This window comes from Coffea eugenioides, chromosome 1 (genome assembly GCF_003713205.1).
Source record: "Coffea eugenioides isolate CCC68of chromosome 1, Ceug_1.0, whole genome shotgun sequence".
Taxonomy (NCBI): Eukaryota; Viridiplantae; Streptophyta; class Magnoliopsida; order Gentianales; family Rubiaceae; genus Coffea; species Coffea eugenioides.
The window spans coordinates 7,196,704-7,212,071 of record NC_040035.1 but is presented as its reverse complement, the minus strand read 5'-3'; the positions used below and the strand labels follow the sequence as shown (position 1 = coordinate 7,212,071).

General features: G+C 35.3%; 2 protein-coding genes and 1 non-coding gene across 3 annotated transcripts; all 3 read left to right on the top strand.

The window, feature by feature from the left end:
• Positions 1-2,381: 2,381 nt before the first annotated feature.
• On the top strand, positions 2,382-2,488 carry LOC113753271. The gene has a single exon (XR_003465012.1). It is a non-coding gene; the product is annotated as a small nucleolar RNA R71 (small nucleolar RNA).
• Positions 2,489-9,956: 7,468 nt separating this feature from the next.
• On the top strand, positions 9,957-11,645 carry LOC113766908 (MDIS1-interacting receptor like kinase 2-like). Its single transcript, XM_027311072.1, has one exon. It carries the CDS (start codon positions 9,957-9,959, stop codon positions 11,643-11,645), a length of 1,689 nt encoding a protein of 562 aa, XP_027166873.1.
• A 180-nt stretch (positions 11,646-11,825) lies between these two features.
• Positions 11,826-13,382, top strand: LOC113766896 (MDIS1-interacting receptor like kinase 2-like). Its single transcript, XM_027311061.1, has 2 exons — positions 11,826-12,837; positions 13,018-13,382. Exons 1-2 carry the CDS (start codon positions 11,826-11,828, stop codon positions 13,380-13,382), a joined length of 1,377 nt encoding a protein of 458 aa, XP_027166862.1.
• The last annotated feature ends 1,986 nt before the right edge of the window (positions 13,383-15,368 follow it).

The following is a 15,368-nucleotide window of genomic DNA, read 5'->3' as shown; positions in this document are numbered from 1 at the left end:
AATTGAAAACGCGATTCTGAGAAACGCGACTTGTAGTCGCGTTTTATTTGAAAACGCGTTTTCTGCTTCGATTTTTAGCAGAATTTCAACTTTTGAAAAATTACAAAAGGTACCCCAATGACTCAAAATGCATCATAGATCATTTGTTTGTCAATTTTAATGACTGGAACAAATGTAAAACATTAAAAACATGCATTTTACCCCTTTATAATGAATCAAAAACACCTTTAACGTAAATCGAGGGGTTGAGTTGCTTGATCAAAGTTTGCCCTTTTCACCTCAAATGGTCATTCTTGCTTCCATTTGCCAACCCTATAACACAAAAACAAAAAATTAACAAAAACACTTATTTAAGTCTAAAAATCACAAAAAATTAACACAAATAACATAAACATTGGGTTGCCTCCCAATTAGCGCTTTTGTTTATAGTCGTTGGCTCGACTGAAAGAGTTAAATCACTTCAGAGCATTAGGGAGCGATTTTCTCCCCATGGGTCGAAACTCCCGAACCAATCCACCATGTGGTGAACCATGCATTGATCTTCATAGTCCAATTTCCTCAAATGCCAAGGAGGAATATTAGACTTGTTATAGAGAGGCTCAACTTCACCTTGGAGTGGATTTTGCTTGTCTTTTCTGAATTGGCTCAACTTTTCACCATTTTCTTCATGGAATGGCGAATTTATTAAGCCAACTTCCATCCTTATCTTCTCCTCCTTTGTTCCTACACCATGAAAGTTAGTACCAAGGACATTTATAAATTTAACTTCTTCGGTCCTTTCTTGGTTAACCTTTTCATCATATGGCATATTAGAAACAAGAGCAGTAGGCTCTATATTCCCTTCTTTATTATCCAAATTGAATTCCAATTCCTCACCATTAACCCGTAATATAAGCTTACCTTTTTCTACATCAATCATAGTTCGTGCAGTGGCTAAAAACGGTCGTCCTAGAATAATTGGCATTCTCACATCTTCTTCAATATCTAAGACAACAAAATCCACAGGTATTATAGATTGTCTTACCTTTATGAGCACATTTTCCAAAATACCCATGGGACGTGTGATTGACCGATCCGCCAATTGCAATGTAATATTGGTAGCTTTTAGCTCTTGAAGTCCCAATCTCCGGGCAACCGATAACGGCATAAGTGACACACTTGCACCTAAATCACATAAAGCATTAGAAAAATGCAATTGACCAATAGTGCAAGGAATAGAAAAACTTCCCGGATCTTTCAATTTAGGAGGGAGTTTATTCTTAATCAATGCACTACACTCTTCCGTTAATGCTATCATCTCATTATCTACAATTTTCCTCTTCTTTGACATGATGTCTTTCAAGAAACGTGCATAAGAGGGAATCTGTGTTATAGCATCAATGAAAGGAATGTTAATGTGCAATTGTTTAAACATTTTGAAGAACTTTTCAAACTCCCGATCCTGTCCATCTTTCTTCAACCTGTGAGGAAAAGGTATCACATTAGAATTTAAATGAGAATTTAATTTGGGATGAAGTGCATCAATATCAATGATAACATGATCATTTTGACTTTCTTGCTCCCCTTCAATTGCTTGCTTCTTGTCTTTTTCACCACCTGAATTTTCAAAATCGAATCCTTCAACCGTTTTACCGCTTCTAAGAATGATTGCATTGACATGCTCTCTCGGATTCACTTCGGTTTTACTTGGTAATTCACCAGGGTTTCTATTGTTGATCACATTGGCAATTTGACCAATTTGAACCTCCAAGTTTCTGTACATCCCAGCTAATTGGTCCAACCGCCCCTCAACTCGCTTGAATCTATCCGAAGTCACCTTAGCAAGTTTTTCCACCGCGATCTCCCAACTTGGTTTAGTTTCAGCCTGTGGTTGCCTTGGTTGAAATCCCGGCGGATTGGTTGGCCTTTGTTGATTGCCTTGATCTTTCCATCCAAAGTTTGGATGATTTCTCCACCCCGGATTGTAAGTATTCGAGTAGGGATTATTTGGGGCATTTCGGTTGTAATTATTGACAAATTGTACCTGCTCAGAATCAATACACTCATTAATATCATGTTCCCCTCCACAGAAAGAGCAACAAGCTACGTGTGCATTAGATGAACTTGGACTAACTTCACCTTGTCTACTCAATAACTTCATCACATTATTCATTTGAGCACTCAGCATATTGAGAGTGTCCATTTCTATCATACCTGCGTGACGTCTTGTATTACCTCTCTCATTGGCCCATTGGTAGTTATTTGCTGCCATTTCTTCTATCAAATTATGAGCTTCTTGGGGTGATTTACCCATTAAAGCTCCACCTGCAGCTGCATCAATCATAGTTTTAGTAGAAAAAACTAAACCATTATAGAAGGTTTGTATGATTAACCACTCCGGCAGTCCATGATGTGGACATTTCCGAAGCAAATCTCTAAACCTTTCCCATGCCTCATATAATGATTCACCTTCCAATTGGCTAAAACTAGTGATATCCATTCTAAACTTAGCAGTCTTACCTGGTGGAAAATACTTATTCAAAAATGCCCTTGATAAATCATCCCATGTGGTAAAAGTGTTAGGAGCATGAGAGTGTAACCACATTTTTGCCTTATCTCTTAATGAAAATGGGAACAACCGTAACCTTATAGCATCATCACTAACTCCATTCATTTTAATTGTATCACATATTTCTAAGAATGTAGCTAAGTGTGAGTTAGGATCTTCTACAGCATTACCTCCAAATTGAGATTGTTGAACCATTTGGATAAGTGATGGCTTAATCTCAAAGTTGTTAGCATTTACCGTAGGCCTTGCTATGCTCGTTTGAGATCCTTGTGTTCCCGGTAGAGCAAAATCTCGTAGAACTCGCCTATTTGCTTCATTTTCAGCCATTTCTTCCTCAAATGGTAGATCTATTGAGATTTCCTCTATAGGTTGCCAAATCTCTTGTTCCTCTTGCTGTGGTGGATGCCTCCTTTGTCTACGTAGTGTCCTCTCAATTTCTGGATCGAAAGGTGTAACTTCCCGAGACTCCCGGTGCATACACTACAAACAGAAATAAGGGATATTATGCAACTTCAATGGTAAAAAAAACTGATTACAATATAAGATTAAATATAATCTAAAAAATAAAGCTGTCTAAATTAATAAAGATGATTAGGCTCTAATATTGCCGCTCCCCGGCAACGGCGCCAAAAACTTGACGGGTTTTTTTTTTATCAATGCAAGTTTAATTCCGAATTTACACCCGTTGGACTGCAAGTATACAGGTCGCAATTGTAGTACGAGATGTGTATCGGGTCGATCCCACGAGGAGCAATTTAAAACAATTATTAGATACTAATTTACTCTATTATTTAGACTCACAATTAATTTGAGCAGAAACTTCAGATTTTAATTCAACTACAAGAGTTCTTAACTAGATAAATGCAATTTCACAATAGGAGTAGAATTCACTAAATATTAAGATCTAGGGATGTAGATTCCACTTATGACACAAAAGATCTAAAATGAATTAATTCAACACTTGTTACTGCTCTTGTTTAACCAAGGATTCATTTCCAGAAATACCAAAATCACATTCTCATGATAATAATGGGTTAAAACAGATTAGTTTTTCCTAATCTCTTGGTAAATACTAAATCTGTTCTTATTCACACATGAAATGCAGATTTCATCCACTTGAATGTATTTCTATTCTCATGAATATACAACTCAAGTTCTACTTGTGTCATTCCATTATTTTTACCATTTCTCAATGAATAAAAATAACTATAAACCTGCTATTGGTGATCAAGCAACAACAAGTAATCCAACATACACAAGTAGATAAGTTAATACAAGACATAACAAGAATGAATAACAATCACTTCATATCATTTGGCCATAAGCTTCATCTACTCCCTAGATAAAGAAAATTAGCTACTCATGAATGATAAAACACTCATAACTTCATTAATGTAAATCATCATGAATTACAAATACAAACAGAGTAAAGAAAGTCTTAGCCAAGATATGGTGAAGCCTTCCAAAAATCTCCTTTGTCTTGAACTTAGATGATTACAAGATGAAATCCCAATTGCCCCTTGCAAGTCCTAGGTAGAGAGAATATGTTTTTCTGTAAGAAACTAAGCTACGAATGGATTTCCAGACCTCTCCCTCTATCTCTGCATAAAAACTACTCAAAAGCTCCATTTTTCCAAGTCAAATTCTATCCTTTGATTCCCAAATCTCCACTTTGTTAGCATAGTCAAAAACCAATATTTTTGACTTGAAAATAAGCCACTTTTCTTGCCCTTTTTTCTTCTGAAGCATGTGCACCGAATTCCCTTGCATCTTATAGCTGGAAAGTGGTATGAACACAAGAGAATTGGCTGAGTCAAATTGCAGAATTTCGGCTATAAAACGCGCCTACACAAAACGCGGTTACAAGTCACGTTTTGTGTACTCGCGTATTCACTTTGGCCTTACTTCATCTGCGATTTTCTCTATCATAAAGGCCGAACTAGCTTTTGTGCAAAACACAAAAGTTGTAGCCCTTTGAGTTAGCTTTCCAATGCTTCAAGAATCATCCAAATCGGAGCTTTGTAGCCTGAGATATGATCGAAATACTGAAGAGTGTCAAAACTGACTTGTATTGCATTTCCTCACTTGAACGTTTTTCACTTCATTCTTCTTGTTGCCACTTGAATTTATCACCAAATCTCTATTTTTTACCTCATTTGACATCCTTTGGTGATTGAATCATCATTCCTGCATAAAAATGAAGTTTTTACCATTAAAATCAATAGAAATGCAATATTATCCACTTTTACCAAAAATATATAATTTTACCAAAAACCTCTTTATTTTAATTATAAAACTAAATAATCAACTCAAAATTAACTAATAAAATGCACTTAAAAATACGTAAAATAAACTCTTATCAATCTACATTTCAAAAAACAGAAATTTGAAAGGAAAACTACAACAATTCATCATTTTTTTACTATGTTTACTTATTGGCTAACATGTTTGATTAGTTATGAATGTCTTGTTTCAAATAAAAAAAGTAATACACATAAATGCATCTCTAGAATCATACTGGGACTAATGTTTTTAACTCACTATAAGTGTGTACTTATTAAGATTTTTATGTGTTTTTTGGTATGATATTAAAGAAAGTTAATTTTGTTAAATGTCACATATAGTCACTTAATTGTGGAATTTCCTATAGATAATAGGAATGAGGAACTGAAGGATGAGGCTTTTTGGCTAGCTCAAGTGTTTCTATTTTAATGAGCATAGGATTTGATTGCAATGTTTATTAGAATCATGTTTATGGAGCACATATATTCCCACTAGTAATGATGTTTATGTCACCCTCCAAAAGTACTTAGATTGAATTGTAGGAACCGTATGTGAAGTTTTTTCGATAGATATGCTTTTCATCATCTTCTTTTGAATTTTCAAAGAATTTGAAAGTTTACTACCTATAAAATCAAGTTGCAATTGCTTAATTCAGAATGACACATTGGATTGACCTGTTACTCTTTGACGGTGTTGAAATTTTTAGCATCACAGAATTTTTTCATCAAGTTCCAAATAATTTATTTGTGACAATATTAGTGTCACCATTAGTTTGGGTTAAAGTATCACCATTAGTTTTTCCATTAAAACTAATGGTCAATACTAAAATGTCAAAATCAAACTAATAATTTGAAAAATTAACCCTTTCATTACTTCTTTTTTTTCCCACAAATATAAAAAAAAGAAGAATTTGAAATTAAAAAATAGATAAATAAAAACTAGAAAATACCATTAAAGATTTGGTTTAAAAACTATAATGATATTTGTAGTAAAAAAATTTGGTATTTCTTGTTTCTTATTAATTCGTTTCATATTTCCCTTCCATCTTTTTTGTTTCTTGTTTACTTATTTTTTTTTTATTTTCCTTCCATCTCTTTTGCCTTTGGAGAAAATTAAGATTTTGTAGGCCAAAGTATAGGTTTTCAAAATAATTTCTTCTCTTCCCAAAAAAAAAAATAGAGAGAAAGAAAAGGAATAAAGAATAAAAAATAGTGAAAGGATAAATTAGTCAATTTTTTAGTTTGACTTTAACTTTTTACTATTAACCTTTAGTTTTAATTATAAAAACTAATAGTGGTACTTTAACCCAAACTATCAAGGGATTATATAGGTTTTTTAGATCTTAGGGGGGTGTTACGTGATAAATCATCAAACTACAGAGAAATAAAAGGTAATGCAGCAGAAGAGGAGCAAATTTTTGGTGACCGAAGAGGAGCAAATTGAATATATTTCAACAATTAAACATTAGTGGCTCCTAAATCCATTGGCCATCAAATTCCAATCTTTGTAGATGTAAACTCGTCCTCTAAATGACCACATCATAATGCACACTATATTATTGGACATTTCATCCTAGAATCAGTCAGCATTGCTAGAACCATAATTGCTAAAAGCATTAGCATCAATTTTCAGCTTCAAGGAAGTTATTATACAAGCTAAACAGCAATTAAAAGATAAAAACTTGAAAGTCAAGATATATTATTCACTCCACTTTTAACAGTAAATTTATAGTGTGTGCGTGTAAGTCTACGAAATGACAACCATGCATTTTCACCCTTAGCGTGTGGGTAAACGCAGCCCATGTGGCGTGATCAAAATGATGATATAAACGATATTTAATCTAATGATTCAGAAAAGATGACTTTTACTAATTTTGAATAATTAGTTTTTGTAAAATCTGCCTTAGCACTGAAAACAATAAATTTGTTGGTAGATTGCGAAGATTCCGCAGCAGATGGTGTCACCCTAAATTCGTCAAGGACGGGGGGCCTGGACGGTTGTCAGAGACAATCGTCCAGGCAGTTCACGGCCTGAATGAGGCCTCAAAAATTTGTGCGGTTCAAATCACGTCTTGTAACTCGATTTTCACGCCGTGTGAGATTCACAAAAATATTGTTCTATTGTTACTCGCTGTTGTTTTATTATTACACCTTATACAGATGATATTACACCATGTATAAATAGTATTACACCTTCCGGAGCGATTGTCAGAACAACCGCTCCAGCCCGCATCCATTCGTCAAGTATTGGAGATCTGACAAATACAGCACGACAATGTTAACAAGTATTTATGTGCTAAAAGCTGCTACGATTCAGTAATGGTGGTATGCTCCGGAGTTTGGTGGCCCATGGCAAAAAGCACCTGCATAGTATCAGAATATTTCGGGTTTTGCACCAGAAAACTATTGAATAGTGGTTTAGAAAAGCTCTTATGGTAACAATAAAAGTTGAACTGGTTTCCACTTAATTAAACTTGACAGGCTTTCACTCTTCTGTATATGCATAATAGCACACTAGCTTGCTTGAGGAAAAAGATTTTTTTTTTCTTCTTTTGCTGGAGTCCTATGAGGCTGACAATGGAGAGGAAAAGTAAAGTCAAGATGGGGAAGGGTTAAATTGGCTGGACGGAACTGTTAACAAATGATTTTGAATTTAAATTCTTTTACTTTAAAAAAAAAAGGTTAAAATGTGGACTGGAAATATGGTTTTGGTTACATCTTAACAAAATCTACTTCATGAACAATTGAGAGTCTTTACATTATTACGAGGCTGGTGTACCCCACGCTTGATGCATGGTATCCCATTCGGTGAGTACTGTTTTATAAATTTTTGCTATAATCTGTTGTTTGAATATGTACAATATTCTATGTGTTTTTTTAATTTAGTGGTGAGTACTTTGCGTTTTTACTGTAAATATTAATGTAAACTTTTTAGATTCGGCCAGGACCTTTGGTGGATTTTTTATTTGGGTTATTTTTGGGGTCATTGTTTGGTGGATTGTTGGGTTTAATATTATTTTGTGTACTGGAACCATTTTTTATTAGCTTGAATTTCACTAGGCACAAAGCATATGCAAGTGATCTTGAAAAGAAAATGTAAGATTAAATTACAGTAAAACGACAAAAATGGTGAAAGAGGAACCTAATCTCATCAATTACTTGAACAAAGTTCAACCAAGAAAAGAAGATGAAAGGGATAGAAATAACAAAAGACGTAATCACTTAACACTGACTAAATCCAATAACCACCTATCTTATCAAGGTACAAGGAAAGTAGGAAAGTCCTCAAGCGAAACGAATACAATATCACAAGAAGAGCATTAGAGTGAATTTGCCTGACAGTAGCATTCAGGGAGTAGGTCTAAAAGTAATGACATGTAACACTGCAATCTTGTATGGAATCCATCTTTATGATCGTAGTGCATATCTCTACTGTTTGTTTTGCCTAAGCAAATTTTGACAGTGGAATCATACAAATGATACTCACTCTCATATTTTCTTTCCTGCAAAACCGTGTTCTCTGAAGCACAATTCTTGTCTTTACTCCATATTAGTAACTAAAATAATACTCACTGAATGAGGCTAATTTTTTATGAACGAATAATAAAAGTGAAGATTGGGGAATATAATACAGTTTCTAATATTGGCAAAAGATAAGCACGTAATCTGTTTGTTGTCAGAAAAGTAACAAAAGAATTTACTTACTGCACTTGAATCTCGGCCAAGAACTTCCTCAAAAGGGGGAAAAAATTTGGCCAATAACCGAGACCACAATATCAGACAAACTTCTCAAAAGAATGAAAGGCATTTTTAGATTATACCCAACCTTTTTCCTACACCAAGCTCATCTACAGTTCCACTCTGAGGATGGGAGGTGCCCAAGAACCATGATTCATATGAAGAGAAACAGTAAGAGCTTCCTGAGAATGATAAGATCCTGCTGTAACTCCATTTCCATTTGGAATATCAATGTCGATAACAGCAACCTTTCAGCAGCCCGAATCTAAAGCCAATACCAATATACCATATTTACTGCATTGAGGGCAAGAGAATGTCACATGAGATTCCTATTTAAACATAAAATATGCCTGAGCAAAATACCACCTACACACAAAAGGAAAGAGAATAAAATAGGGTAAATTACATTTTACCCCCTGTGGTTTAGCATTTTTTTACATAACCCCCCTATGATTTCAAAAGTTATACATAATTCCCTCATGGTTTGGATTAAAGTGTCAAAGTGACGGAAATAGTCATTCGTAACGGAACTTCTAAAAATGTCGAAATTACCCTTATAAATACTTAACCCACTAACCTCGTATAATTTTTATATTTTACCATATAACCCCCTTATGGTTTAATACTTTACCATATAACCCCCTTATGATTTTATACATAACCCCCCTTGGTTAATAAATAATTTTCAACTTTACATTAGGGTATTTTTGATATTTTAGGTGATTCCATTGCGAATGATCATTCCCATCACTTTGATACTTTAATCCAAACCATGAGGGGGTTATGTATAGCTTTTTAAACCATAGGGGGGTTATGTAAAAAAATGCTAAATCACAGGGGGGTAAAGTGGAATTTGCCCAATAAAATACAATGACAACATTGGTAGAAGATAGGGAAATTGGTTGAAAAGATAAAATTGGACATAATCATGAAGATAATATATCAAAAAAAGTCATTTTAACAATGCACATGCATTGCACGTAACTAATTCTGTTAGAAAATTGCAATTTTCTTTTAAAGGTCCTTGATTAGACTTTTTTCCCTACACCAATTCTAATTATTGCCCTCAAGACCCGTTTGGAAGGAAAAAGTGGGCAAAGGGAAAATAGGGATCTGATTAAGCATTCAAGGAAGAAGAGGAGAAGAAGGCAGTGTGGTGGAAAGACCATCGAATAATTCACCTCTCTCAAGCTGTTCAATACTCTAAAAGACAATAATACCACTACCAACATTAACTACACTATCCACAATGCAGGGGCAAATTCAGAAATTAACATGGTAAAACACACACCCACAACTGATAACGAGAGATAGACGACTGGAGTCATCTCCAATTAGAATTGTTCTTTTGGATCTTTAACTCTATAAATAACAGCACATGTGCCACAATGGCCATTAGATTCACAGCAAAAGTTTTCTCTTTAGAATTTCATTGTGAAATATATCCAGCAAATATGTCAATTCTGAATTATTCCATCTGCCCAATTTGTTTAGTTTCTGTATGCTTGGCCATCCTTCACTTACTCTCCAGTTCTAGAATTAATGCTGCTTCTGATCAAATGCATTCAGCATCAAGTACTGGAAGTGAAGGGAAAGCTCTTTTAATATGGAAAGCCAGTCTTGACAATTATAGCCAATCCCAGTTGTCATCGTGGTTGCCTTCTGTCAATCCTTGCAGTACTTGGATTGGAGTTCGATGCAACAAAGCTGGTCGAGTATCGGTAATTAACATCACTAGTTCTGGCATCAAAGGTACACTTGATCATCTCAAATTTTCTTCTCTACCCCATATAACTAGATTTGATCTTTATCGTAATGCCCTCCATGGAACCGTTCCTGCCAACATTGGGAACCTTTCTAGATTAATTTATCTTAGATTGGCTTCAAATCAATTGTCTGGTGCCATTCCAATTCAAATAAGCCAGCTAACCAATCTTAGGTTCTTGTACCTTTCCAATAACTCATCCAATGGCTCCATCCCGAAAGAAGTTACGTTTCTCATGTCTCTTGTTCATCTCTCTCTAACAGTAAATGAGTTTACTGGATCAATCCCTTCTTCTATTGGCAATATGACTGACCTAACTGTGCTAGACCTTGAAGGCAACAAACTTTCAGGATCCATTCCAGAAGAGATTGGGAAGCTCAGATCTCTTATTGAACTCTCTTTAGCTTCAAACATGTTCTTGGGTTCCATTCCACAGTCTATTAGAAACTTAGGTAACCTAACATTTTTGTATCTTACCAATAATTTTCTTTCTGGACCAATCCCGGAAGGAATTTGGAGCCTTTTGTCTCTAGAAGAACTTTTATTTCAAAAAAACAATCTAACCGGTAACATTCCCAATTCAATTGGCAATTTGAAGATGTTAGTTTTTTTAAACATCTTTGGAAATGAGCTTACCGGACATATTCCTTCCTCCATTGGAAATTTAACCAAACTCAAGTATTTGGATCTTTCTCAAAACAACTTATATGGGGCTATCCCTCCCGAATTGGGAACATTGAAGTTACTAGCTTATATTAGTATTTTCGAAAACCAGTTAAGTGGTGCTCTTCCAGATGGATTCAACAATCTTACACATTTAAATGTGCTAATGCTGTCTCAAAACTATCTTACTGGTCATTTACCCCAAAATATTTGCATTGGTAGATCTCTGACAAGATTCGTAGTATCTGAAAATAACTTTGTGGGTGCCATGCCAAGGAGCTTGAAAAACTGTTCTAGTTTACGAGTTATCAATGTCGCTGACAATCAACTATCAGGAAGTATCTCTGAAGAATTTGGCATCCATCCAGATGTGGAATTCATTAATTTAAACAAGAATAAATTTTTTGGTCAGTTGTCTTGGAATTGGAGTGGCTATCTGAATTTGACAGCATTGGGGATCTCGAACAATAATCTTTCGGGTAGAATACCAAGTGGGCTTGGAGAGCTATCTCGTCTACAAATACTTTATCTTTCTTCAAATCACTTGCATGGGAAGATTCCAAGAAGTTTGGGGAAGTTGACTTTGTTGCTTTCGCTTAAGCTGCACAACAACAGTCTCTCAGGCAATATACCATCAGAAATTGGTTAGATGTTTAGACTTTTAAATCTTAGTTTGTCAGCCAATAATTTTAGTGGCTCAATTCCAGAACAAATAGGCAATTGCACGCAATTGCTGGAATTAAACTTGAGCCAAAATGCACTCATCGAAAGTATTCCTTCTCAAATAGGAAATCTTCCCTCACTTGAAACTCTTGATCTCAGCCAAAACATGTTGGAATCAAAATTGCCACTAGAGCTAGGCGAGATGAAAAGCATTGAGACGATGAATCTTTCGCATAATAGGATGTCGGGTTCCATCCCAAAAAGCTTTGATCATTGCTTCAGTTTGATTTCCATTGATATATCCTACAATCAATTGGAAGGTCCTCTCCCCAACACCAGCGCATTTCAAAAAGCTCCATTTGATGCTCTGACAAACAATAAATGTTTATGTGGCACTGTTTCCGGTTTGAATCCTTGCTCTCAATCAACTCAAAAGAAGACTAGTAGAAGGACATTTAAAAGAATGATCTTTCTAATTGTCGCTCCAATGCTAGCAACCATGCTTCTTTTGATCGTGGTCATGGGAATCTTCATTCGTGCAAGGTCAGGGACGAGAAGCGTGGAGAACAAGCCTCAGGAATTTGCTAGAAATGTATTCTCTGTCTGGAGCTTTGATGGGAAAATGATCTATCAGAACATTATTGATGCAATAGAGAATTTCAACCCCAAGTATTGCATTGGAGCGGGAGGATTTGGAAGTGTATTTAGAGCAGAGTTGCCAAATGGTCAAGTGGTTGCTGTCAAGAAACTTCATGCAACGGATGGTGATGCCTTGTGGAGGCCAAAAGATTTCGCCAATGAGATTCGTGCACTAACAAATATAAGGCATCGCAATATCGTGAAGCTATATGGATTTTGTTCACATGTGCAACACACTTTCTTGGTTTATGAATTCTTGGAAGGTGGAAGCTTGATGCACTTGTTGACAAATGATGAAACAGCAGCCAAGTTTGATTGGATCAAGAGGGTAAACATTGTTAAAGATGTTGCAAATGCATTATCTTACATGCATCAGAATTGTTCGCATTCCATAATTCATCGAGATATATCTAGCAAAAATATTTTGTTAGACTCTGAGTATCAAGCCCATATTTCTGACTCTGGCACCGCAAGAATCTTGATGCCTGATTCATCTCATTGGAGTTCATTTGCTGGAACATATGGATATGCTGCCCCAGGTATACTCTTCTTTGCTCAAGTAAATCTTACTTGTCTCTTTACCTTCTCTTTTTCAACTAATCCATATTTACATAGGAGCTAAGATGAGCACAGCATTTTGTTTTGGAATATGATTCAAAAATCCAAAGCGATTCATCTGCACCATTGTACGAACTGATTAATGATTTTGTAAATTGCAGAACTTGCTTATACCATGGAAGTAAATGAAAAATGTGATGTTTATAGTTTTGGAGTATTAGCTTTAGAAGTGATCTTGGGCAAGCATCCAGGTGATCTTATATTGTCAACATTGTCGGCATCATCATCTACTTCAACAGCACATGATATACTGCTGAAAGACATTATGGATCCTCGACTTTCATCTCCAAGTAAGCAAGAGTCTAAACAAGTGACCTTGGTGGCAAAGCTAGCATTATCATGCATAGAACCCAATTCTCAATTAAGGCCGACAATGAAGCAAGTGTGCATCCAACTGTTGAAGGAAATACCATCTCAATTCAACATATTTCCAATGGTTACAATTGGACAACTTCTGGACCTATAAATGACAAATGTTTGAGCTTCATTATGTAAGTATCTTTCCTTCCTCTAAGTGGGAGGATGAGAGGGAGAGGGAGAAGAGGAAAAAAAAAAAAAAAAAAAAAGAGGTGGCTGGCGCTGGCACAATGCTCGAGGAGGTGGCCGGTGTTGGCCAGCGGCAGAGGTGGTGGTAAGTTGAGCTGGGGAAGGAGGAAGAAGGGAAAATTTTTTTATCTGTTTTTTAGTATTTTTAAGAATGTATTTTAAAACTTTTGAGAAGTATTTTGAGATTACTGTTGCTAAAGTTATTAAAAACTTGTAAAAGAAAATTTAGGCAAAAAAGCATCTTTGCCAAACAGGACCTTCATCATGAACTCCTCCTGTTAGAAATACATACGAATGGAAGTCAACTAATACAAGGAAAGCAGTTCTTAGATCGAAACCAAATCTTAGACTCAACCGACATAATAAATGGAAGGTATATGCCAAACCAATATAATGAGAAGATAGGCTATGATCCCTAATTGACCATGGGCAACTATACAATTACCTGGAAATCACTGTACTTGACCAAATTTGATACATTCTAAAATCAACAACTTGATTTAGGTCCTGTTAAGATTGTAAAAGTTTTTTGGAGTTTTTGTAGAAGAATAAATTGTGACGATGTGATATTTATGAAATTTAAATGTAATTAAAAAATGTGTAAGGAAAATTTTTTCACAACAAATAGCAATTGAAACATGCTCTTCTACCTTGACCTTTTCAAACCCACATCTTCGAACTTGAGTGGGCATTGGTATCTTCTTTAACTTTATAAACAATTCCAGCTTGATGCAATTGTAAAGATGCCAATTTGCTTAATTTTTAAATTCTCAACAATTCACAATAATTTCTTTATTTTTAACCAATCTATAAATAAAGTGAAAAAATCTCCCATCTCTGCCTTACATCTTAAATCCCACCTCTTCCCTGCTGAATTTTTTTTTTCTTTTGGGAAAGCAAAACCTATAAATGAAGAGAAATTTGCAGATTTTTATTGACTCACTCCATCTAGGGTTAAAGGAAGTTGATTTTCTTTTCCCTTTTTCTTGGTAATAAATGGGGTATTATACACAATTTATTGATACACAGCATTAAATAAATTTGAGCTCTTGAATTTTCCAAACTAGAGTCGGCAATATTTTTCCCCGCCATAGCTTCTTTCCATGTCAAAAACCTGCGCTGATGGCAATCTGTGTTTTTAAACTCGGACCGGACTGGCCGGTCCGACCGATTGAACCGGGAACCGGCCAAGTGTCCGGTCCGAGCTATCTTAAAAACTCGGATTGGTCAAGACTCGGTCAAACCCCGGTTTTGACCAGGTTTGACCGGAAACCTGAAGAACCCGTACGAACCGGGTTTTTCTTATTCTGCATTTTTAAATTCTTTTTTACCCTTCCTGACCTCTTAACCCCAAATCCTTGTGAGCTCTCCCTCCTCCGCAAATCCATTTTCACTCTTTGACTTCAATTCAAGCATGAAAAATCAATGTTTTACCCCTTTTTTAAAATAAGATATAATCTTAAATCTTGTATTGAAAAGAAAAAAAGAAGACCCAAAAATGCAAAAAAGAACGTGGAGAAGAGAACAGTTTGCAGAAATCAGATAAAAGCATGATATTTCATGGGTTTGAGAACAAATAACTAATAAAATAAGAATGAAAATGAAATAAAAAAAAAAGATGAAGAAGAAGAAAGGAGTTGCAGAATGGCATGGAAGATGAAGAAAGGAGTTGCAGGAAGATGAAATGACACCGTCAGGAGTAGAGGAAGAAATGAGAGGTGTGGCGTGGGGTCAAACTTCAAAGTACTTTCATCTGATATAGGATCAAAACATTTTCAATATTATGTTTTGACCCTTAAGTTGTTAAAAACTATTAATATACCTCATATATTTCATACTTTATAAATATTGTCCTAAAGTTTGGTGTTATTTTTTAATCAAGTCCATAATTTTAATTCTAAACTTG

Bases quoted from the DNA above. Each gene is read 5' to 3' on its own strand.
- LOC113766908 (XM_027311072.1), top strand. From the start codon at position 9,957: ATGGCCATTAGATTCACAGCAAAAGTTTTCTCTTTAGAATTTCATTGT.
- LOC113766896 (XM_027311061.1), top strand. From the start codon at position 11,826: ATGTTGGAATCAAAATTGCCACTAGAGCTAGGCGAGATGAAAAGCATT. The intron at 12,838-13,017 runs GTATACTCTTCT...TGTAAATTGCAG, and splicing joins ATATGGATATGCTGCCCCAG to AACTTGCTTATACCATGGAA.